The 24,344-nt window shown below is 41.8% G+C and overlaps 2 protein-coding genes across 5 annotated transcripts in view; one reads left to right on the plus strand and one right to left on the minus strand.

The window, feature by feature from the left end:
- The window catches only part of abcc1 (ATP binding cassette subfamily C member 1), a 169,038-nt gene extending 157,327 nt beyond the window's left edge, over nt 1-11,711 (minus strand). Inside the window, exon 1 of the mRNA XM_033040273.1 lies at nt 11,512-11,711. The gene's annotated coding sequence lies outside the window, so the exon portion shown is untranslated. The remainder of the gene's footprint in view (nt 1-11,511) is intronic.
- cep20 (centrosomal protein 20) lies at nt 11,699-24,131 on the plus strand. Of its 4 annotated transcripts, XM_033040274.1 has the most exons (5): nt 11,699-11,787; nt 16,611-16,808; nt 19,112-19,196; nt 21,703-21,839; nt 23,378-24,131. In XM_033040274.1, the coding sequence occupies exons 1-5, from the start codon at nt 11,760-11,762 to the stop codon at nt 23,452-23,454; spliced, it is 525 nt and encodes a 174-aa protein (XP_032896165.1). In that variant the 5' UTR covers nt 11,699-11,759; the 3' UTR covers nt 23,455-24,131. The 4 variants fall into 4 exon arrangements, 3 of the variants coding, with proteins under 3 accessions (XP_032896165.1, XP_032896166.1, XP_032896167.1); XR_004415293.1 differs by lacking the exon at nt 19,112-19,196 and having other exon boundaries at nt 11,703-11,787; XM_033040275.1 differs by lacking the exon at nt 21,703-21,839 and having other exon boundaries at nt 11,703-11,787.
- Nucleotides 24,132-24,344: the final 213 nt, after the last annotated feature.

Below are 24,344 nucleotides of genomic sequence, written 5' to 3' on the forward strand. Positions count from 1 at the left end.
CAATTGTTGAATGTAGCTGCACCGCATCTCTCAGCCCAAGTCTATTTCCTGGTTATTTACCAGGAAGCATTCTTTCTCCATCAAGACGCGACCAATGACACTTAACTTCAAATGTCATTTAAGTAATCTGTCTTCTTAGGCAGTCCTCCAGAGTTCAGAACAATTTATTTCCATTACAGTTTTGAGGATACTGAAGTTACTGATGAAGTCAGATGGATAGTAGGTTAGGTTTATTATTGTCACGTGTACTGAGATGCAGTGCAAACAGATAATACTATATGTAGGTACAATCATGTCAAACTCAAGTATAATAGGCAGAGCAAATTGAAAGATACAGAGTGCAGAACATACCTGTAGTTCAAAATATATTTCTCAGCATTGTAGTGAAACAATTAGTAATTGTGCTAAAGATAGAAACAAAACACTGGACTAACTCAGCGGGACAGGCAGCATCTCTGGGGAGAAGGAATGGATGACATTTCGGGTCAAGACCCTTTTTCAGATGCAGACTGGATCTGAAGAAGGGTCTCAACCCGAAACGTCATAGATTCTTTCTCTCCAGAGATGCTGTCTGTCCCGCTGCGTTATTCCAGTATTTTGTGTCTACCTTCGGTATAAACCAGCATCTGCAGTTCCTTCCTAGAAATTGTGCCAGATTTACATGTAGAAAAGAGTTTAAAAGAGTAGAGCAATTCTATATAATGATAGCAGAACCTCCTCTGGGACCAGCACGCAAATAATCGCCATGCATTGTCACCATCTCGACAGTCACAAGGGTTTAAACTAGTGTTGGGCCTACAGACCCTGCCACTGCTAGCGCAGAAGTGCTTGTTGGGATGTGTAGATGGGTAATTCGAAAGGTGGTGTGTTCCTTTAAAAGCAAAAAAGCTGCAGGTGCTGTTGACTGAATACTGAATACTCTGTACAGAATACTGAGTTCATGTCATAGGAGAAGAATTTGGCCATTCGGCCCATAGAGTCTACTCCGCCATTTAATCATGGCTGATCTATCTTTCCATCTCAACCCCATTTTCCCGCTTTCTCCCCGTACCCTTTGACACCCTTACTAATCACGAACCTGTCAATCACCACTTTAAAAATACTCAATGATGGCCTACACAACTGTCTGTGGCAAATAATTCCACTGATTCAGCATCCTCTGGCTAAATAAATTATCTCCTTTCTACAGGTACATCCTTCTATTCTGAGTTCAACAATTTCAGATAACCAGCATTTCCAGTTAGAGTCATAGAACAGGTTAGATCTGTTGGCAAATCGTCCAAATGTTACAATAAATGTTACAGATTTATCTGACGATGGGTGTTTCCAGTCTATTTTTTATACATGTAAGAAGGAACTGCAGATGCTGGATTAAACCGAAGATCGACACAAAACAGCTGGAGTAACTCAGCGGGACTCCATGTGTGACATTTCAGGTCGAGACCCTTCTTCAGTCTGAGTTACGCTGCCTGTCCTACTGAGTCACTCCAGCTTTTTAGGTCTATCTTCTATTTTTTATATATTTGAGCAAGAAACCAATTGCTGGAGGCAGAATCTAGGAGGGAATTGGACTGATGACATTTTATGTCGGGACCGAAGAAAGACACAAAAACCTGGAGTAACTCAGTGGGACAGGCAGCATCTCTGGAGAGAAGGAATGGGTGATGTTTCGGGTCGAGACCCTTCTTCAGACTGGTTAGGGATAAAGGAAACAAGAGATATAGACGGTGATGTGAAGAGATAAAGAACGATGTATGAAAGATATGCAAAAAAATAACATTGATAAAGGAAGCAGGCCGCAAGGTTGATTGTAGGGTGAAAATGAGAAGCTAGTGTGACTTGGGTGGGGAGGTATAGAGAGAGAGGGAATGCCGGGGATACCTGAAAAGAGAGAAATCAAAATTCATCCACTGGGCTGTAAGCTACCCAAGCAAAATATGAGATGCTGTTCCTCCAATTTGTGTTTAGCCTCACTAAAAAGAATGAAACTGAGGACAGAAATGTCTGTGTAGGAATGGGAAGCAACCGTGAGATCAGGTTGGTTCACGTGGGCTGAGCGATGGTGTCGGAACCCTCCTTCAGACTGATGAATTAGAGGGAAGATAGCTGGTAGAGAGAGGTGAAGGTATGGGGTGGAACAAGAGTTGGTAAGTGATGGAAGAATCCAGGTGGGGAGAGGCTGATTTGCAAATGAGTCAGGCAGGGAGGGAAGGGTGGAAATAGTAACTGAGGATGGAGGTAGAAAAGACTGAATGATGTACAGTGTGGAATCTGATGAGGAAGTCAGTGGGGGAGAGAGAGGGATGGTGGATAGAAGGGACTGGAGGGGAGAAAATTAGGGTACCCTGTAGGGAGGGGTGGTCGATAAATGGATGAATGATGTGGGGATGTGGAAAAGCAATTGAGTAGTGGGGGCAAGGGAGTGGAAAGAAAGATATGCATGGGCACAGGGGGAAGCTGGGTACATAAGAAATGGGAGCCAGTTACCTGAATTTGGAAATTTCAATATTTATGCTTTTAGATTGTAGGCCACCCAAGCAGGATATGAAGTACTGTTCTTCCATTTTGCATTGTCTCACTTTAGGCTTTACTTTAGACTTTAGAGATACAGCGCGGAAACACAACTTTGGCCAACTAGCAATCACCCCACATACTAACACTATTCTCCACACCACAGACAATTTATAATTTTACCAAAGCCAATTAACCTACAAACCTGTACATCTTTTGGAGCGTGGGAGCACCCGGAGAAAATACACGTAAGTCATGAGGAGAACGTGCAAACTCCAGGTCTCTGGCGCTCCACCATTACGCCACTGTACCGCCCCCTATGTCACAGTGCCGCCACTCCTATAATAAAGGAGACCAAGGACAAACAGCTTGGTATTGGTAAGGGGAATAAAAAAGGCTAACTACCAGGAGCTCCAGCTGGCACTGGAGGACAGAGTGCAAGTGATCAGCTAAGCAATCGTCTCAACGAAGTAGAGGTGACAGCATCAGGAGCACCAAATGCAACAGACAAGGTTGGAGGAAGAGCATGCTTCACCTGAAAGGGCTGTTCGAGTTACTGAATGGAGGTGAGGGAGGAGTCTAGGGACACCTGCTGTAGTTACAAGGGAAAGTTCCTGGGGAGGTGGAGGAATGGGTGGAGAGGGGAGAGCGAACCAAGGAGTCACGTTGAGAAAGCAAAATAGGGTGGAAACAGGAGGATGTGGCCGCTGTTGGGATTCCAATGAAGTGAGTGGAAATGTCAGAGATTGATGTGTTGGATGCAGCGGCTGGTGGGGCAAGAGGGGAGGAGATGAAATGAGGTGAAGAGGTAACTGCCCAGCTGCAGGTCCGGGCTCTGATGTCGCTGACGCTCCTACTCCAGTCTGCTTGAGGGGAAGAGTTAGATTCACCACCTTCTGACTAAATAAATTCCTCCTCCTCCTTATTAAAGATATGTTATTTTATTCTTAGGCAGAGCTCTCTTGTCCTAGACTCTCCCACAAGTGGAATCACCCTCTCCACATCCACTCGATCCAGGCCTTTCACTATTCAGTAAGATTGAATGAGGTCCCCTCTTATCCTTCTAATACCAGGAAGCGGTAAAATCTGCAAGAACAAAATACTTTTCCACCCTTATCTCCAAAAACGCACATAACTCCAAGGTCCTTTTTAGCACCATCACAAAGTCAAAGTCAAGGTGAGTCCAGGAGTCCAATGTAGATTGGAGACGGCTTGAAGCAGCTATTCATGTTTCTTTGTTTTCTCAGTTATCTTTGTGTTTAATCAGACTGTACAAATAAAACAACCAATAACATGTTTGATAAAAAATATTTGGCATATTCATATCAAATATCACTAGCTGCTGCATTGTTTCTCAATATCTTGAAACAACCTGCATGTTTGGGTGTGGTAAATTTTTATATAACCCCTGTATCTGATGCTCAAGAATCTGAAATATCACAAATCATGTTCCCAACGGCTTTTACCAAATTGTTGAGGAATTTTCACTGTGTTGTTGAGATATTCAAATTACAAAAAATAATGATGGATAATTAAACGAGGATAAAGCTGCCTTCAAAAAGCTAACATCAAGAAACTTCTAGATTGTTGGAAGTTTCATTTAGTTCATTCATGATCTTTTGCCATGTGTGTTTGTAGGTATAGAACAGATTGCTATCTTCAAGGAAAAATGTTAATCATCCATTTTGAAAGAAAAACAAATGAAAACGAGTTTTCTTAAATGCCAACAGACTGAAAGGTGTTAAAAGCACCCTTGGTGTTTATGTGTAAGAAGCTCTGAAAAAATAAATTACGAAGGAAAAATAACATTAGAAAGAGTGTTGGCTTCCAGGATAACAAATTAATTACAAGAGAAAAGACATCCTTCTGAAAGTCAGAGGAGAGGGAAACTAGAGATATGGAAGGATAAGGTGTGAAAACAACAGATCAATGCAGAGCTGGAGAGGAGGAGGAATCACAGAGAGGGAAGAGCAAGTGAGTGTGTTGTAGAACTCTCGTTGGAGAGTGGAGGAGAACTTCTACAAAGTAGGCATACCTTGAGGAGCTTTCACAGTGGAGCAGAGGAAATGTATAGGAAGGAACTGCACATGCTGGTTTACACCGGGAATGCACAAAATGCTGGACAGGGGACATCTCTGGAGAGAAGGAATGGTTTATGTTTCGGGTGAAGACCCTTCTTCAGACTGAGAGTCAGGGGAGGGTGAAACTAGAGATATGGTAGGGTAAGGTGTGGAAACGACAGATCAAAGCAGAGCTGGATAACAGATGACATCTGGTTTCCCTCTCCCCTGACTCTTGGTCTGAATCCAACTCTACTTTGATCTGTCATTTTCACCTTATTTGTCCATATCTCTAGTTTCCCTCTCCCCTGATAGTCTAAAGAAGGGTCTTGACCCGAAACGTCACCCACTCCTTCTCTCCTGAGATGCTGCCTGTCCCTCTGTGTTGCTCCAGCATTTAATGTCTATTTTCTGAAATTATATACAGCCCTGGTGAGTCTGCACCTGGATTATTGTGCATAGGTCTGGCCTCCCTCCTTAAGAAAGGATATACGTGTAAAAGAGGGAGATGGGTGCAAGGAAGATTAATCAGATTAATTTCAAGAGATTAGTTGAATGTTCCATCAGGAAAATAAGCGGAGGCTAATAATAAGTCTTCAGTTTTCAGTACAATGAGAGATGATCTCAGAGAGGCACATGAAAATGATATAGGGTTTGGCAGGGTGTCTAGATCTCAGAATCACAGAATCAAAATAAGAAATTTGGTCATTCAGTACGATGATGTGAATACATTTCCTCACTCAGTACACTGAGTGTCTCTGAATTGTAGTTGTGTGGCTCCAAGTTCAGGGGTAAAGGTGATAAGAGGATGGGCAGAGTTTTTCAGGGTGTTATGTCTACTCCATAGCAAATCTGCCATGTTTATATCAACCACTTAATTCAACTTCATAGGGAATTTATTTCAGCCCATGTTTCTAATTATTCAAGTTAGATGCCCAGGCTATTTTTTTTCAAAATACTGATGGAAGATTCTGATGCAAATGATTTATTGGGCATGGATTCCAGCTGGTGGCATTCACTATTTTCCCTACTTAGTGAATCCACCCATTTTGGATGTAAATAGGCATTATCTTTAATTGAAGGTACACAAAAATGCTGGAGATAATCAGCGGGTCCACAGCATCTATGGAGCGAAGGAAATAGGCAACGTTTCGGGCCGAAACCCTTCTTCAGACTGATAGGGGGTGGGGGTTGGCGGGGAGAAGAAAGGAAAAAGGAGGAGGAGCCCGAGGGCTGGGGTAGGAAGGGGAGGAGACAGCAAGGGTTAACAGAATTGTGAGAAATCAATGTTCATGCCACCAGGATGCAGACTCTCAAAACGGAATATGAGGTGCTGCTCCTCCAATTTCCGGTGTTGCTCAGTCTGGCCGTGGAGGAGGCCCAGGACAGCGAGGTCGGATACGGAATGGGGGGGGGAGTTGAAGTGCTGAGCCACCGGGAGGTCAGGTTGGTTAGTGTGGACCGAGCGGAGGTGTTCGGCGAAACGATCACCAACCCTACGCTTGGTCTCACCGATATAGATCAGCTGACATCTAGAGCAGCGCATGCAATAGATGAGGTTGGAGGAGGTGCAGGTGAACCTTTGTCGCACCTGGAACGACTGCTTGGGTCCTTGAATGGAGACGAGGGGGGGGGTAAAGCGACAGGTGTAGCATCTCTTGCGGTTGCAAGGAAAAGTGCCCGGGGAAGGGGTGGAGCGGGAGGGAAGAATTGACAAGGGTTGCGGAGGGAGCGTTCTTTGCGGAAGGCAGACAGGGGAGAAGCTGGGAAGATGTGGCGAGTGGTGGGGTCACGTTGGAGGTGGCGAAACTGACGGAGGACCATTTGTTGTATGTGCCGGCTAGTGGGGTGAAAGGTGAGGACCAGGGGGACTCTGCCCTTGTTGAGAGTGGGAGGATGGGGAGAGAGAGCAGTGTTACGGGGTATGGAGGAGACCCTGGTGCGAGCCTCATCTATAGTGGGGGAGGAGAATCCCCATTCCCTGAAGAAAGAGGACATTTGCGATGCCCTGGTGTGGAACACCTCATCCTGGGAGCAGATGCGGCATAGACAGAGGAATTGGGAATAGGGGATGGAGTCCTTACAGGAAGCAGGGTTGGAGGAAGTAGTCAAGATAGCCGTGGGAGTCAGTGGGTTTATAGTGGATGTCGGTCAGAAGTCTATCACCTGCGATGGAGATAGTGAGGTCAAGGAATGGTAGGGAAGTGTCGGAAATGGTCCAGGTGTATTTGAGTGCCGGATGGAAGTTAGTGGTGAAGCGGATGAAGTCAGTCAGTTGTGTGTGAGTGCAGGAGGTGGCACCAAAGCAATCGTCGATGTAGCGGAGGTAGAGGTCGGGGATGGGGCCATTGCCGCCTCGAACAAGGATTGTTCGACGTACCCGACAAAGAGGCAGGCGTAGCTGGGGCCCATGCGTGTGCCCATAGCTACGCCTTGTATTTGGAGGAAATGGGAGGAGTCAAACGAGAAGTTATTGAGGGTAAGGACCAACTCCGCTAGGCGGAGGAGAGTATCAGTGGACGGGTATAGGTTGTTCCTCCGGTCGAGGAAGAACCGGAGGGCTTTGAGACCATCCTGGTGGGGGATGGAGGTGTAGAGTGACTGGACGTCCATGGTGAAGATGAGAGGATGGGGGCCTAGAGAATGAAATGCGCAGAGACGATGGAGAGTGTCTGAGGTGTCTTGAACATAGGTAGGGAGGGATTTAACCAAGGGGGATAGGATGGACTCAAGGTATGTGGAAATGAGTTCGGTAGGGCACGAACAGGCAGAGACAATGGGCCTGCCAGGCCTGCCAGGACAGTCAGGTTTGTGGATTTTGGGGAGAAGGTAAAATCGGGCCTTGCGGGGCTGGAGAATGATGAGGTTGGAGGCTCGGGTGGGGCAGGGCGTCGGAGTTGATGAAGTCGGTGATGGTGCTAGAGATAGTGGCCTGGTGCTCGTCAGTGGGGTCATGGTTCAGGGGTAAGTAGGAGGAGGTGTCCGACAGTTGGCGCGTGGCCTCAGCTTTGTAGATTTCGACGCGCCAGACTACTACGGCACCTCCCTTGTCGGCGGGTTTGATAACCCAGTCTGGGTTGTTGCGGAGTGAGTCGATGGCAGTACGTTCGGGGATGGAGAGATTGGAGTGAGACAGGGGAGTGGAGAAGTTGAGGCGGTTGATGTCGCAACGGCAGTTTTGGATAAAAAATTCTAAAGCCGGAGGGCCACGAGGGGGGGTCCACGAGGAGGGGGTTCGTTGGAGACGGGAAAAGGGGTCATCAATGGGGGGCGAGGACTCCTTCCCGTGGAAGAACGCTGTGAAACGGAGGCAACGGTAGAAGAGCTCCAAGTCGTGGTGGGCGCGGAACGCGTTGAGGTGGGGACGGAGGGGGACAAAGGTAAGACCTCTGCTGAGGACCGACCGTTCGGTGTCGGAGAGGGGGAGGTTGGGGGCGATGGTGAACACCCGGCAGGGATGGGGGTTGGGGCCGGAGGAAGGCAGGTGAGTGGACTGATTCAGGTAAACGAGGGCATCAGTGTTTGTTGAATCTTCCTATGTGAATTGCTTCAAACAAAACTAACTAATTCTAAGTCTTGCATTTATAAATATTGTCAAATCATCTTTAGAATATAGGTTAAAAGTACAATAACCTTACTAAACCTCACCACCATGTGGCTCCTTGCCAACAGTCTCTCGTCCCTCTTTATGTTGTTTTTTATTGTGTTAAATGTATGTTTTAGTGTTCCCTAGCTTGTTTTATGTGTGGGGGGGGGGGGGGGGGGGGGGGGGGGGGGGGGGGGGGTTGGGGGTTGGGGGAAACTTTTTTAATCTCTTACCTCGATGGAGATGCAATTTTTTTCCGTATCATATCTCCGTCAGCACTGCGGCCTGACATCTCCTCTGCTGGAGACCAACTTCGGGAGCTCTAACCGTGGAAGCCTGCAGGACTTAACATCGTGGAGCTGGCAATCCCTGTTGGGGATCGACCTTGGAGCTCCAACCGCAGGAACCTGCGGACTTTAACACTGTGGAGCTCGCGGTCCCTGGTTAGAGACCGACTTCAGGAGCTCCAGGCCGCAGGAGCTCGGCCGCCCCGACGCGGGAGCTTCGACTGCCCCGAAGCAGGAGCTTCGATCGCCCCGACTGCGGATGGTTCGACTGCCCCGACCGCAGCAAATAAAGAGGAAGAAGATTAGACTTTATTGACTTCCATCACAGTGAGGAATGTGGGGAATCCGCTGTGGTGGATGTTTATGTTAACTTTTATGTAGTTGTGTGCCTTGTTGCTTTTTTTTGGTATGGCTGTATGGTAATTCGAGTTTCACTGTACCTTAATTGGTAAACAAGAGATATAGACGATGATGTAGAGAACTATAGAATAATGAATGAAAGATATGCAAAAAAGTAACAATGATAAAATAAACATGCCCCCCCCCCCCCCATTTCTCTATGCCATGCCTGGATGTGCACCCATTTTTTCCACAATCCTGCCCCATTTCCCCCCCTCCTCAGTTTCCTTATTTTCTGCTCTGGCCTATGTCCACCTGTATATCAAACAAAATCTCCTTCACCTGTATTTACCTATCATTTGCATTTAAGCAGAGTCTTAAAGGTGAGTTTCTTAGTTTATTTTACGCAGAGAGTGATAGGTGCCTGGAACATGCTGCCAGAGGAGGTAGTAGTAGCAGACACAATAGCAACAAACTCATGCATACATAGACACATGGACAGATAGAGAACTGAGAGATATGGACAATGTATAGGCAGATGGGAATGCTTTAATTTGGCATCATGGTTAACAAGGTGGACTGAATGACCGGTTTCTGAGCTGTACTTTCCTGTGTTCTATGATGACTGTTTGCGAGATTTGTTTATTTTTAAATGTTGTTGTGGGAGTATTTTACTCCCACACAAAAAAATGGCAAACATATTCAAACTGCACACAGATAAACAGAACCATTGACATTGCAGAATTTGATACAGAGCTACACAGTTCCTATTAAAATTAAAGTTAACAATGTTATCTATGCTTCATTGCATTGAAACATGCAAGATTAACTTTTGTGTGGCATTCACTGCTGTTCAGCAGTCTTTGTGGCCTGCTTATCTCTTGTGAACAATATCAAACAGAACATATACAGCTGTTAATGTAGAAATGTGTTCCAACTTGACATTATTCGATCAAGTTAAGCCATGAATGAAAGCGTTTAGTAAGCTGTGTTAGGCAAATCCTCAGTCATTAATATTAGCAACAGCAACATTAATTGCCCTAATAGCTCACTGAATAAATATAGTTTGGTGATCGAAGGAGTAACTTCCAGTCACAGAGGAGTTCATAAGTCCGATAGTCAAATTGTTCAGGGCTCCTATTGATTCCAGCTCTCGTTTAAGACTACATCATTAAATAATTAAGTTGATTATTTAAGGAATTGTAGATGCAGGCATCATGAGGCAAAAAACAAATCACTGAAGGAACTCAGTTGGTCAGGCAGTATCTGTGGGGGGAAATGGACAGAAAACCCTTCTTTATACTTTTATTGATTGTGATGAATCATCCTACATTTCCTTGCTTTGATTTGTCATTTTCACACCTTACCCTTCTATATCTCTAGACTAGAGTCTCGTCACCCTCCCCGACTCTGTCTGAAGAAGGGTCTCGACCCGAAACGTCACTCATTCCTTCTCTCCAGTGATGTAGGTATGTTGCAAAGCCTACCTGAAGCGTCTTTGAAAATCTGCCGCTACGGGTGTGCGCGATTTTGGCGCCGTTTAGAGGGGGCGGGTTTAAAACGCGATTTTCTCTAGGCTGTTCAAATCGAAGATGTTCAGCCTAGTTAATTATTAACGAAAAATCGCTGGAAGACCCCGTCGCAAAAGCTATTATTAGTTTTAAAGGCCTCGTAAAATAGTTATAGTAGTTTAAAAATCAATCTCTAAACCCGTGACCGCCAGCAACCGCAGAGTCTCATAAAGCAAACAGCTGAAGTTAGGCTGTATATATTTACATTAAAAAGGGCTTCTAAAGAACCCTTTATACAAAGTTTAATATTGCGAGTAGCTCAATTTGGGCCCATTATATCGCGCAGTATTTTTCTGGGCATTTGGGGCACAAATCTACCGCAATGTGAACGTTCTAAACCAGCGCGTTCCACAGGGACCCACTAGAAAGCTGATTTAAATGGGCATTTATTTACAGCAATTGAACACTAAATTCCTTCCATTTGGCCTATAAATTAATGTAAATGAGATTTAAAAATCATGTTTTATTGTGAATTATTTGTGAATATTATTTGGACATTTAGGCTATTTAAAAATGTTAATCATTTATTAAGAAATGGATAGATGTTTAGATCTAGTAATTGAAGTCTGAAATTAGCTACAATTAGGTAACTAACTAATTATATGCTTTAATTTCAGGTCATCCAAGTAAGATTATTTTATATTTGTTTCAGAATGCTTCAATCTATGATAACTGAAAATTTCATTCAGTTTTCTTAATTTTTAAGAAAGTTATGGGCTTTTGACTGTTCAAGATCACAGCTTTTTTGTTATGTCCATAGAAAATCAATAGGGAACAAGATGCTCATTTCCGAGTATGAAAATGGCCATAACTTTTTAAATACTTGAGATATGAAAGTGAATTAGGTGTCAAATTAAACTTATTTTTATGCTTTATCTGATGGGATAAATTACAGACTTGATTTTTAAAATCTCAAAATTTTGTAACATTGCTAAGTGATGCTACCTGGCCCGCTGAGTTACTCCAGCGTTTTGTGTCTATCCTCCAGAGAAGCCGCCTGTCGCGCTGAGTTACTCCAACACTGTTTGTCTATGGTCCAGAGATACTGACTGACCCGATGGTTACTCCAACACTGTGTCGTCTATGGTCCAGAGATGCTGCCTAACCCGCTGAGTTACTCTAGCAGTTGTGTCCGAGCTCTGGAGATGCTGTCTTACCCGATTGGTTACTCCAGCACTGTGTGTGTATCTTCCCCAGATGCTACCTGACCCGCTGATACTCCAGCACCGTGTGTCTATCATCCAGAGATGTTGCCCGTCATGCTGTTACTCCAGCACAGTGTCGGTGCCCGTGTTACCGCCAGGAGCGGCCCGGCGCGGCGCGGCCTGCACCCGCTGCCATGGCAACCGCGCCCTCTACAGCCCAGCCAGCGGCGGCGGTCACGTGGGCGGGCGAAGGCGGGCAAATGGCGACCGTTAGCGAGCTGAAAGCCGGTAGGTGTCGGCAGCCGCCGATAGACTCAACTCAGCTGTGGGAATGATGATAGTTGATGCGAATCGTCTCGCAGATCGGGCTGTTGTAGGCCGGCGGGCTGAAGGCGTGTTGTGGGCCGGCTTCATTCCGTTTATCACCGGGCCTGGTGCCAACTCTAGCGCCGCTGGAGACGGTTCACCAAGAGTCGTGCTGTTGACAGTGATAATAAACCCTCCACGGGGGCACTCACAAGCACTGCCAAACAATATGTGACAGAAACCCAACAAACTAAGGTTCTCTCCGTCTGATCAAGCTAGAGGGTCGGGGAGGAAAGTTTAGTGGGTGGCGACGGAGTGAATTATCTCGGGCCCGGGCAACTGAAGCCACCTCCCCGCGTTTCAGTGTAATACATGATTTTATACCCTTGGGCAGAATCAAAGGCTTGAATCTTCAGGAAGTAGTCACTTTCACGAATTCACGCTTGCAACAAGTTTATTTTTGCAGTTTCAGTTTTTGCTCCTGCTGAGTAACCTACATAGGGAATTGTCTATCTCAAATGTAGAAATAAGGAATCGCAGATGCTAGTTTACTAAAAGAAAATGCAACGTGCTGGAGTAACTCAGCGTGTCAGGCAGCATTTCTGCAAAATATGGATAGGTGATGTTTGGATGGGACCTTTCTTCAAACTTGTACTCTCAAATGTATTTCTCCCCAATTTTCAGTTGATCCAATAGTAGTTGATACCTTTCTGTATGTTTTTATTGTACTGAATTCATAGCGGTAAAGCTGGCTATTTAATTGCCAGGAACCATTGGAGTTCTGCTCCATTTAAAAAATGCCTATTGTTCTTTGGAATCTATCTCACAATGTCTCTTCAACCTATTGCCTTCAGTTTAGCATATTTCAATAAATGCTCTTTTTTCCCCTAGAAGCTTTCCAATTTCTCTGATATACTGTTCTCTGATATACCATATCAATCTATACTAAATTAGATTGAGCAGACTTGTATTGGTGTTTTCAAATATGGCATGAAAAATAGAAAATGATAACATCATGTGGTCATTTCCATTAACGTCTGCAGTAATAAAATTAAACTCATTGACTTTAAAATATTTATTAAAATAAGATCACATGCACAATTATGAAATACTCTGTACATTTATGAAGAAATATTGTTATGGATAGCTGCAGCAATTTGAGGTATCCCATAACCTCTTGGCTTTATATTCTCCCCCGCCATCATTAGTTCCCTCTGTCTAATCTACATGGATAGGACATGTTTGGAGGGATATGGGCCAAGAGCGGACAGGTGGGACTAGTGTAGCTCGGGGCATGTTTGCCGGTGTGGGTAAGTTGGGCCAAAGGGCCTGTTTCCACACTGTATCATTCTATGATTCTAAAGCAGGGGACTTCAACAATGTCAGTTTGAAGAAGTCACTTCCTAACTACTGCTTGCATGTGTTCTGCTGCAACCAACTCCCTCAACAATTGCTACGCCACTGCTTGGAACTGGTGATGTTGCCTGAATGAGGACACTGATGGTTCACTAGTGAATTTGGAAAATGTTGTTGAGGTAATGTTAGAATCTCGCTAGTTTACAGTTTCCTGCTCAGGGTGGCGCAGCTGGTAGACCTGCTGCCTCACAGTGCCAGAGCCCAGGATGAATTTCTGACCTCAGGTGCTGTCTGTGTGGAGTTTGCATTTTCCCCCTGTGACCCCGTGGGTTTCCGCTGGATGCCTCCCACATCCTAAAGATGTACGGGTTTGTAAGTTAATTGGCCTCTGTAAATTCCCCATGTGTGTAGAGAGTGAATGCATAAGTGGGATGGAGTCAGAGCATGGATGCAGGCCCTTCAGCCCAACTTTCCATACCGACCAAGATGCCCCATCAAAGCTAGTTCTATTTGTTCACATTAGGCCCATATCCCTCTAAACCTTTCTCATCCATGTACCAGACCAAGTGTATTTTAAATGTTATTGTATCAGCCTCAACTCCCTCCTCTGGCAGTTCATTCCATATACCCACCATTCCCTCAGTGAAAATGTTGCCTCACTAGTTCTTAATCTTTGCTCTCTTACCTTAAACTTATATTCTCTGATTCTTGATTCATCTAACTTGGGTAAAAGGCTCACCTTATCAATTCACCTATTCACCTTTTCAATTCCCCTCATGATTTAATACATCTCTATTAGATCACCCCTTGACTTTATAGATGCACTTGATCGAATAAAGTCCTAGCCTGCCCAACCTCTCCGTATAGCTCAGGCCATCGAGTCCTGGCAACATCCCGTAAATTTCTGAAGCAACAGAACAGGGTGGTGGGTATATGGGATGAGCGACTGAGGCAGAAACTATGACAACATTTAAAAGACATATGAACAGATACATGAATAGGAAAGGTTTAGATGGATATGGGTCAAACGCGGGCACGTGTGACAAGTGTAGATGGGGCACCTTGGTTGCCGTGGCAAGCAGGACTGAAGGGCCTGCTTCTATGCTCTATGACTTTGAGAAAATAGTTGGGCCTAGGTCACTGCCCTGAGGTGGGTATCCTCTGGCAATCATAATGTGATACAATATGTATGTTTTTTACCACCAAATCATTTTCCCTTTGATATTAATTGACTTCAGTTTTACCATGTTGTTGCAATGCTATATTTGGTTAAAAGCGACCTTGATGTAAAGTATGGTTACTCTCAACTCAGATGCAGCATTGCAGCAACAACGATTAAGACATTTCTTTGGGCAGTGAAACACCTTACCGATTTTGCACTGAGATTGGGATTGTTCGTAGACCGGGTTAAGATCATGGCTTGTCACTTCTACAAGCCAAGCCTTTTGAAATTGAACCTCCAGACTACAAATGAATATATTGTGACTGTGTTCCTTACTAGAAAGATACTCACTTAGCTGAGTCTCACTTCTGAGCACCCAAATCTAAGATAGACACAAAATGCTTGAGTAACTCAGAGGGACAGGCAACATCTCTGGAGAGAAGGAATGGGTGATGTTTCCGATCGAGGCCAGTGCTGTCGCCTCACCTGAGTTCCAGGCTCAGCTCCTGGCCTACAGCCTGCACGGTGCAGACTCCAACAGAGATGCTGCCTGTCCCGCTGAATTACGCCACCATTTTGTGTCTATCTTCAGTGTAAACCAGCATCTGCAGTTCCTTCCTACCCAAATCTAAGATGTGCTCTTCAGTAATAATCTTTGTATGCCAAATTAAGAAACATCCATTGACTATAAGCATATTTCTACCAAACCAATTTCTCTTTTATTAAACGGGTCAGACAGCATGTCTGGTGAAAAGGAATAGGTGAAGTTTCGAGTCAACCTGAAATGTCACCTATTCCTTTTGAGTCTGAAGAAGGATCGCGACCCAAAACTTCACTTATTCCTTTTGAGTCTGAAGAAAGATCGCAACCCGAAACGTCACCTATTCCTTTTCTCCAAAGATGCTGTCTGACCTGCTGAGTTATTCCAGTTATTTGTGTCTATCTTCAGTTTAAACCAACATCTGCAGTTCCTTCCCACACATTTCTCTTTTATTATCTTACTTAAAATATTCCCGCTTTCCACTGTTATTTCTAAAAATGTCTTTTGAATTGTATGAAATTCAGACCTCACCTGAAAGCCACGTATGTCAGCGTTCACATTAGCAATCTACAATTGTCGTTCAGTCAACGTAATGCACATTGTGTTGCCCTGAAAACAGTTCAAATTCCAAGATACTTTGGTGGAACCTTTTTCGCTTTAGACCTTTCTTTTGCAACGGGACTGACTGAACATCTGCTCAAAATAATATGGTGATTGGACAATCCATGAAGTATTCTATTCATTATTCTAGTGGTCATGGTATAAATAGAATTTGGATACAAACAGAATTTAACAAGATTTGCGAATAAGATACCATAGAAAAGGATGCCTTTAACTGGCTGATTGTATTATAATCTCGATTCTGCATTCAGGAAAACTCAAATCTTTATCCACTTGTCTTTAAAGTAATGGAGTTATTCTGCACCCATCACTCTTTGAGAAAGGGTCTGAAAACTTGCAGCACTTTGAGAGAAAAATACCCCTCATCTGTCTTAAACGGGCAGCAATTTAATTTAAATCTGTAGTTCTATAGTTTCTCAAAGCTAAAATATCCTTTCTACAGTCACCATTTCAAGACCATTTAGGATTTTACATGCTCTAATCAAGTCCTCGTTCACTCTTAAACTCCACAGATACAAACATAGAATTCTCATGAGACAGATTACCAATTCCGAGTGTTAGTCCAATAATAAAAATTATTTGAACTGCTACCAATGCCCTGTGTAATTGAAACATAATGTCTTTACTTTTGTGTCCCCAGCAGTAAACAATAGCATTTTGTTAGCTTTCCTAATTTTTTGCCGTAAAACATGCATATTAGGGGGGGGGGGGGAGGGTTGGAGAAATTGGTGAGAGTTCAGGTGTGGCATAGGGAAGAGAATGGTATCTTACTGTTCTCATTTAAAATAATGAATATATGTTTTCTTTTAATGGGCTTTCAGTTTTGCAGTCATTTAAAAAAAAAAGTTAAACAATCCTATAAAGAAATCCTCTATAATGTAATTGAAAGCATAATGTGCTGTTGTTATTGTCCCTTTTGTTGAAAGTGCCGCTTGTCAATCATACTAACAGATATTTTAAGGAAGGTTCTAGTTACCTGTTGATTGTGATTTAAATTATTATGTTTAATACTTTTATTTTGATGACACCATCATTTATAATTGCAAGTATTGCCAATTAACTGTTTCCTGCTAATTCTGCAAGCATTTAAAATGAAACTTAAAAAAACATTCTTTTGATTTACAGTTCTAAAAGAGACCTTAGAAAAGAGAGGTGTGATGGGTCAACTAAAAGCCAGAATTCGAGCTGAGGTTTTTAGTGCCCTGGATGATCAGAGCGAACCAAGGCCTCCGCTGTCACATGAAAACCTTCTTATTAATGAGCTCATCCGTGAATATCTTGAGTTTAATAAATACAAATATACAGCATCAGTGCTTACAGCAGGTATGTACAGCCATTGTTAAATTAAATTTAAGATTTTATCTTTGTAAGTCACTATTCTGAGAAAATATAATTCATGCTTGGTACATGTACAATGGAATTCTTGCTTGCAGCAACATCACAAGCAACTAGATTAACGTACGCTAAATACAAATTGTATATGGCAGTGAAAGAAAAGCACTGCTCGGGAAAAAAAAGTGCAAAAAAAAACCAATTAGAAAATATTGTACATATGAAATAAGCAATTGTAACAGTTATTTTGAAAGAAAAACTGGAAAATAGCAAGTCTAATTACATATTTGTTACCTGGTGTTTTTACAGCCATGTAAAATGACCAACTACTGATACAACAGTTTACTCTGAACCTTAACATGGTAGACATGCCATTCATCATGATATTATCTCCTTAATTGAATAATAGCCTGTTGAATGCCCTTAAATATATTACTGCAAGGATCACTCATTTCTAAAATTCACTGCCAAAACTTGGGCAAAATACATGATTTTCATCAGCAAGTTGATTGTGGCATTGTGGTGTTGAAACAAAGTTCTATGGGAAGCAGGGGAAACTCTACAAAGGGTGGAGTAATACAAAGGAAGATATTTATTGGAGGTTGCAGAAGTTTCTTGAGGATATCCTGGATGCAACCATATGCTTCCTCTGCCGCTGTAAAATCAGAAGTGTAATTGTCTATTATGGATTACAGTGCTCAAATAAATGAAGCAGTCTTTGCCTAAATGTAGATAACTTCTATGGCATTGAGCCGAGCCTCAATTCTACATGAATGCTAGTGAGAAACTGTTTCCACCAGTTTGAAAGGCTTTTCTGATACCATCTCCGTGATTTCTAAGTACAAAGTCTGGAGCAGAAAGGGGTGGAGAACACCTTCATCTACGAGTTCTCCTGCATGTCAAACAGAATTCTAACTTGGAAGTATTTCACTATTTATGTATCATTGCATTGTCAATATACTGGAAATCTTGACCAAACTGATTAATGTAAGCACCTTTATCATATGCAGCTTATCACCTCATTCCCAAGGCCCAATTAAAGTGAACACCAGGGGGATCTGTCTCGCAAGAATATGACTCCTGGTTGGCAAAGGCTCAAAAGCAGCTCATCTGATACGGGTAGTTTGAGTGCAATTGGGACTGTTCTCCATCTTGATTCATTGATTAAATATATTCACTCGAATGAAGTGTACATTTCTGAACAGTTGCTAATAATAATTAGAGCTGTGCAATGACACAAGTGAGCAATATTAGGAAAAAGATGAGAGACTGACCAAGTTGGATGATTACACACTGTTGTGCATGTTCGTTTTCTGTAATTGCAAACAGCTCAATTATAGTTGACTTTTCACACTTAAAGCGAATATCATAACCTTTCCCTATTAATTTGGTGCATAACTGGATAATTATTCTCACCGAAACTATATATACCTTGAATGTTTATAGAGTAAGTCATTGCAACCCAAATATTTGGATTTCTATGCCTTGTACTGATTTGGTCTCTTGTTCTTCTTGAAAAGTTGATATGCACAGATGGGCAGATCTGTTTATCCCCAAGATTACATTTTCAAGGTTTTAACTTTATATACATAAGGGCATGACACCTTGGAAACTCTCAACTGCTGTTGAGTTTAAGATTAATAGATGGTATGCCAATCAAACATTCCCATATGTCAACATTACACCAGTGTCAGCTTTCTGAAGAACTATCTCTCAATTTCAGCAGCCATTACACACAGGTTTAAGAGTAAGAGTTAGGCAGGGCTGTAATATGCTTATAGACATGGGTCTATAGTTTTGTTTCCCTTAATTTTTACCTGTTTGTTTATCTTAATTCCCTCAGGCATGGGTTGGGATTATCTGAAGTTTACCAGAAATTTTCAGACTTTTGTGACACTTCCATTTGTATTTTCCACTTTCTTTAGCCTGTGTTATAGGATTTTGGCTCTTATTGCATGATGCTACCTGCATCTCCAGTTGTGTTATCTTCAAAACTTTTTTTAACTATTTACATTGAAAGCAGCCATAACACACAGTATCCATAAAAATGAGACTTCAAGAAAAGAGTTCAGTTATCACAGGATTTTATATTTAGATAATCGGAATGCGACATTAATTCCATGTAACAATTTCCTGACTTCACTGTTAATGAAAAAGTATTTTTATTGCGAAGAATATTCTTTTTTCAATCCTGCAAATACAAAATAATATCTCCACTGTTGCTTCTGTTTAGATCAATATTTGCACTAAATATAATGAATAATAGCGGTTTCACAGTAAACTTTTCCACACAGAGGCTGGCCAACCTGAGATACCTTTAGAGAGACAGTTTCTAGTGAATGAGCTGAATATTGTTGAAGATACAAGCATAAAAACTGTGTAAGCAAATCCTAAAATTATTTTACTAAAATTAGAAAAATGTATGTGCTTTTGATTTCAAACAGTATGTCCAATATCATAAAACATTTGCTTTCTTCGCGCTTCTTTCTCTAATTGCCAGAATTTAAAGTAGTGGTTATGTTCACAACTGGTCTCTGCCCTATCAAATGCATTCCCTTTGTTTTCACCTTATCCTTTTTGCAGTTTCGAACACATGTTTTACCTCACTTTTCTAGATATGGGTCATTGCCATGAAATGTCAAATCTGTTTTCTTCTACATATGACTGAAGGATAGCCAATGTTGTTCCTTTATTTAAAAGGGCAGCACGGATAAGCCAAGTAACTACAGACTGGTGAGCTTTGTGCCAGTGGTAGGGAAATTATGTACATTTGGAAAGGCAGGGCTTAATATGACTTTATGCAATGGAAATTTGGGCCTCACTAGTTTAATAGTTTTTTGATTAATGAGGGTAATGTGATAGACATCATCCACATGGATTTTAGCAAGGTTTTGACAAGGTCCCACAGGTAGGCTGGTCCAGAGGTTAAGGCACATGGGGTTCCAAGGCAAGCTTGCTAATTGGATCCAAAGTGTACAAGAAAGAAAAGCAGTTGCTGGTTTACACCAAAGATAGACACAAAATGCTGGAGTAACTCAGTGGGTCAGGCAGCATCTCTGGAGAAAAGGAATAGGTGACAGTCTAACGAAGGGTCTCAACCCGAAACATCACCTATTCCTTTTCTCCGGAAATGCTGCCTGGCACACTGAGTTACTCCAGCATGTTGTATCTATAATTGGATCCATAATGGTTTGGCAATAGGATACAGAGGGTAGTGGTAGAAGGATCCTTTTCTGATTAGATGTCTGTGCCCAGTTGTGTATTACAGGATCAGTGCAGGAATCCTTGGTGTGGTATATATTAATGACTTTGATGTGAATGTTGGAGAAATGATTAAGTTCACACATGAAAATTGGTGGTGTTGTAGATAACAAAGAAGGTAAACTAAGTCTAACAGCAGAATTTAGATCAAATGGAAAGTTCGGTAGAGTACTGGCAGATGGAATTTAATCCCGCCGAGTGTGAGATGATGTATTTTGGGATGGCATAATGGTAGACTACACACAGTAAATGGTAAGGAAGCAAAGAATGTTGATGAAAAGAGACCCTGAGTTCTGAGTTCCTGGTTCCAAGTTAAATAGAGTGATGAAGAAAGCATATGTCATGTTTGCCTTCATAGATCAGGACAGAATACAAATGTTGGGATGCTATTTTTCAACTTAACAAAACGCTAGTTATAACGCAATCGGAGTATAGTGTGTAGTTCTGCTGCTGCATTGGTTGTATTGGAGACGAGGCAGAAGAAATTCAGATTGGAATGGCTGGATGTGTTTTCCTTGAGGCAAAAGAGGAAGAGGGACAATCTCAGTGTATAAAATCCTAAGGCATAGATAGTATAGATAGAATATTTTCCCCATGGCAGGGTTATTACAAATTAAGGTATAGGTTTAAAGTGATAGGACAAAGTTTTTAACTGGATATGAGGGACAAGTTTTCCTCTGCAGAATAATTGATATCTGGAACTTGCTGCTATCACATTTAGATAGTCACTTGAATAGGCAAGGAATAAAAGGATATCGACCTAATGAAGGCATGTGGGATTAGTGTAGATGGGCTGGATGGTCGGCATGGCCAGGGTTGGCTGATGAGCCTATTCCTGTGCTGTGCAGTTCTAAGGCTCTGCATAGTTGCTGCATGATTGGCTGAGTTTTTGCTTCAGATTTACGGTATTTGGGGCATTTCCAATATCAACTATTCATCTGGATCTAGTAATTTCTCTCTCACCGAACAAACAAATATAAGAAATTATGCTTTAATACTGGTGGTGTATTTTGAAATATAATTGGTTCCTACCCTGGAATCATCCTTTCATAATCCTTTAAATCATTTGAATGACCATTAGTTCATGGAATTTATTTGTGTAATTTGAAAACTTGTAAGTACAATAAAACAAAATAGCAGCATTTAGTATAAATCTAAGTAAACATATTCTTAGAAATAACTAACAGAAAAAGGCTAATGTAGCAATTTAAAAATTTTAAATTTGTATCTACAATGTTCTCAATATACTATTTGACTGAGAAACATTATTTGGATGTTGGAAAAGCAATTTGTTTCCAGACAGTCCCCATTTCACCATATTCTCAAATTAGCTGCTGGTAATATACTATTCAAGACTTTGAAAATCAGAGCTCATGTTTAGTTTACAGTTTACATCAAATATTGTTGTTCAAGATGTTTCATAGTGATTGTTATTTATATGCATTTACAAGCTAATTTTGCATGAATAATTACTTACTGAATACAAATGTTTACTGCATAACATGCCTTTTATTAATATTGTCATAATTTCAATTATTTCATATGATGTGACAAGTTCAGTAACTTCTATGAAATAAAATGTTACATGTGATTAAAGAGTGTTAATTTTCTGCTCTCTCTATAGCCCTTTACTGTATGGAATTCTAGCTCATTTTGTCAATGAGAACAAGGAGGATGGAGTAAAATCTCTTGCTAAAACGACATCGTTGCCAAATATAAAGAAAGTGATTTTAAGGGAGCCAAATGATAAGTGCAGTCCAGGTAGGCCATTTAAATTGCACTTTGTCAGGCTGCAAATATTTTGTTCACTTTAAGATTTATAATTACTTTGCAGTTTAATTCAGAAAGCAAAGACAATGAGGTGCGGCAGAGGTTCACCTGCATCTCCTCCAACCTCATCTATTGCATCCGTTGCTCTAGATGTCAGCTGCTCTACATCGGTGAGACCAAGCGTAGGCTTGGCGGTCGCTTCGCCGAACACCTCCGCTCTGTTCGCGATAACCAACCTAATCTCCCAGTGGCTCAGCACTTCAACTCCCCCTCCCATTCCGAATCCGACCTTTCTGTCCTTGGCCCCCTCCTTGGCCAGAGTGAGCACCACTGTAAATTGGAGGAACAGCATCTCATATTTCGCTTGGGCAGTTTGCACCCCAGCAGTATGAACATTGACTTCTCTAATTTCAGGTAGTCCTTACTTTCTCCTCTCCTTCTCAGCTCTCCCTCAGCCCACTGGCTCCTCCTCTTCCTTTCTTCTTCCCCCCCCTCCCCCATATCAGTCTGAAGAAGGGTTTTGTCCCGAAACGTTGCCTATTTCCTTCGCTCCATAGATGCTGCCTCACCTGCTGAGTTTATCCAACATTTTTGTCTACCAACATGTATCATTGTTGCAGTGAGTTAAAACACACAGGGGGGGGGAGGGTTAACAGATAAAAAACACTTCTGAAATGTTTGCAAGTAGTTTGTATTTTGTGTTTTGATTTATTAGTGAAAGAACCATAAGTAGTTGAATATTGAATTATCTTGTCAGTAAAACCTGAAGTAGTGTTCCACTATCCTTTAGCAAGTTTTTGTTTGCCATTGGCACAAGCCATTGAAAAGAAATGGCACATTGATTAACACCAAAAAATGATTTTTATTTTCCACTTCCAATTACAGGCTCATAGAAACATAGACAATAGGTGCAGGAGTAGGCCATTCGGCCCTTCAAGTCTGCACCGCCATTCGATATGATCATGGCTGATCATCCAACTCAGTATCCCATCCCTGCCTTATCTCCATACCCCCTGATCCCTTTAGCCACAAGGGCCACATCTAACTCCCTCTTAAATATAGCCAATGAACTGGCCTCAACTACCTTCTGTGGCAGAGAATTCCACAGATTCACCACTCTCTGTGTAAAAAATGATTTTCTCATCTCAGTCCTAAAAGACTTCCCTCTTATCCTTAAACTGTGACCCCTAGTTCTGGACTTCCCCAACATCGGGAATATTCTTCCTGCATCTAGCCTGTCCAACCCCTTAAGAATTTTGTAAGTTTCTATAAGATCCCCCCTCAAACTTCTAAACTCCAGTGTGTACAAGCTGAGTCTATCTTCATATGAAAGTCCTGCCATCCCAGGAATCAATCTGGTGAACCTTCTCTGTACTCCCTCTATGGCAAGAATGTCTTTCCTCTGATTAGGAGACCAAAACTGTACGCAATACTCCAGGTGTGGTCTCACCAAGACTCTTGGTGAGACCACACTTGGCTCTTTTGAGATATATATATATATATATATATGTCTCTTTTTTTTCTTTCAGGGGACTTGCCTGAATCTAGTAGATTAATTGGAAGAAGCTTTGAAGACCCCTTTGTTCTCAAAGGTGGACATTCATAACTGTTGATTTATCCTTTTGTTGTTTGTTATCCAACACTAGTTTTGTTAACAATAAAGATGGAGTCCTACAAAATAGATATGCAATTTGGTCCTCTGTGTCCTCTTTATTCTGGTTTCTCCTTTAATAATATCAGATATGTTTAAGAAGTCCTAAATTTCTTAATGGGACCAACTTTCAATTATTCTGGAGCATTTGTACCATGCAGCTTGTTCTTATACTTCATCCATATGCATTATCATTTGACTGAATACTTTTTTTGTGTTGTGATGTGCCTGTTATTCTTTTTAAGTGCAATCTTTCTAATTTAGTCTTGTTTATTTTCCAATAAATAATTTGGATGGTGTAACTCATGACACTAACTAGGTCATATAAATTGAAATAAAAACATGTCCTTCATGGATACACTGTCCAACACTTAAGATTCACAATGTAGTTTGATTCTCCATTAACTTGTCTATTTTACATTATTGCTGTGGAGGAGCCTTGTTCAACTTGATGAAACCGAAGAGGTCATAAACACAATTGCATTGTGTTTTACATGACAGAGTTGGATGTGCATGGGTACTATCAACACCATAACTGTACATTGAAATAATTGAAAGTATTTGTATATTTGATTTTAATAAGAATATTTATAAAATGTTTTATACTTAATAAAGCTAATATTGCTGTTTCAGTGTGGGTTTGTTGTCTAACAATATCAAGTTTGCATAATTTGATAACTAAGTGGACTAAACTATTCAGGATGAGGAGTTTTGACTGGGTTAAACTACATTAAAGGCATCATACAATTGAAAGCTTTTATTGAAGATTATGTTGAGCTAAAGGTTATTATTCACATTATGCAATCAAATTTCAATAAATCCCCTGCCACGTATTGACATAATCT

The sequence above is a fragment of the Amblyraja radiata genome, chromosome 22, assembly GCF_010909765.2.
Source record: "Amblyraja radiata isolate CabotCenter1 chromosome 22, sAmbRad1.1.pri, whole genome shotgun sequence".
NCBI classification, from domain to species: Eukaryota; Metazoa; Chordata; class Chondrichthyes; order Rajiformes; family Rajidae; genus Amblyraja; species Amblyraja radiata.

Coding starts and splice junctions, on each gene's coding strand:
- cep20 (XM_033040274.1), top strand. CDS start 11,760: ATGGCGACCGTTAGCGAGCTGAAAGCCG. Junction 16,809..19,111: donor AGCATCAGTGCTTACAGCAG/GTATGTACAGCC, acceptor TTTTCCACACAG/AGGCTGGCCAACCTGAGATA. Junction 21,840..23,377: donor AAATGATAAGTGCAGTCCAG/GTAGGCCATTTA, acceptor TTTTTCTTTCAG/GGGACTTGCCTGAATCTAGT.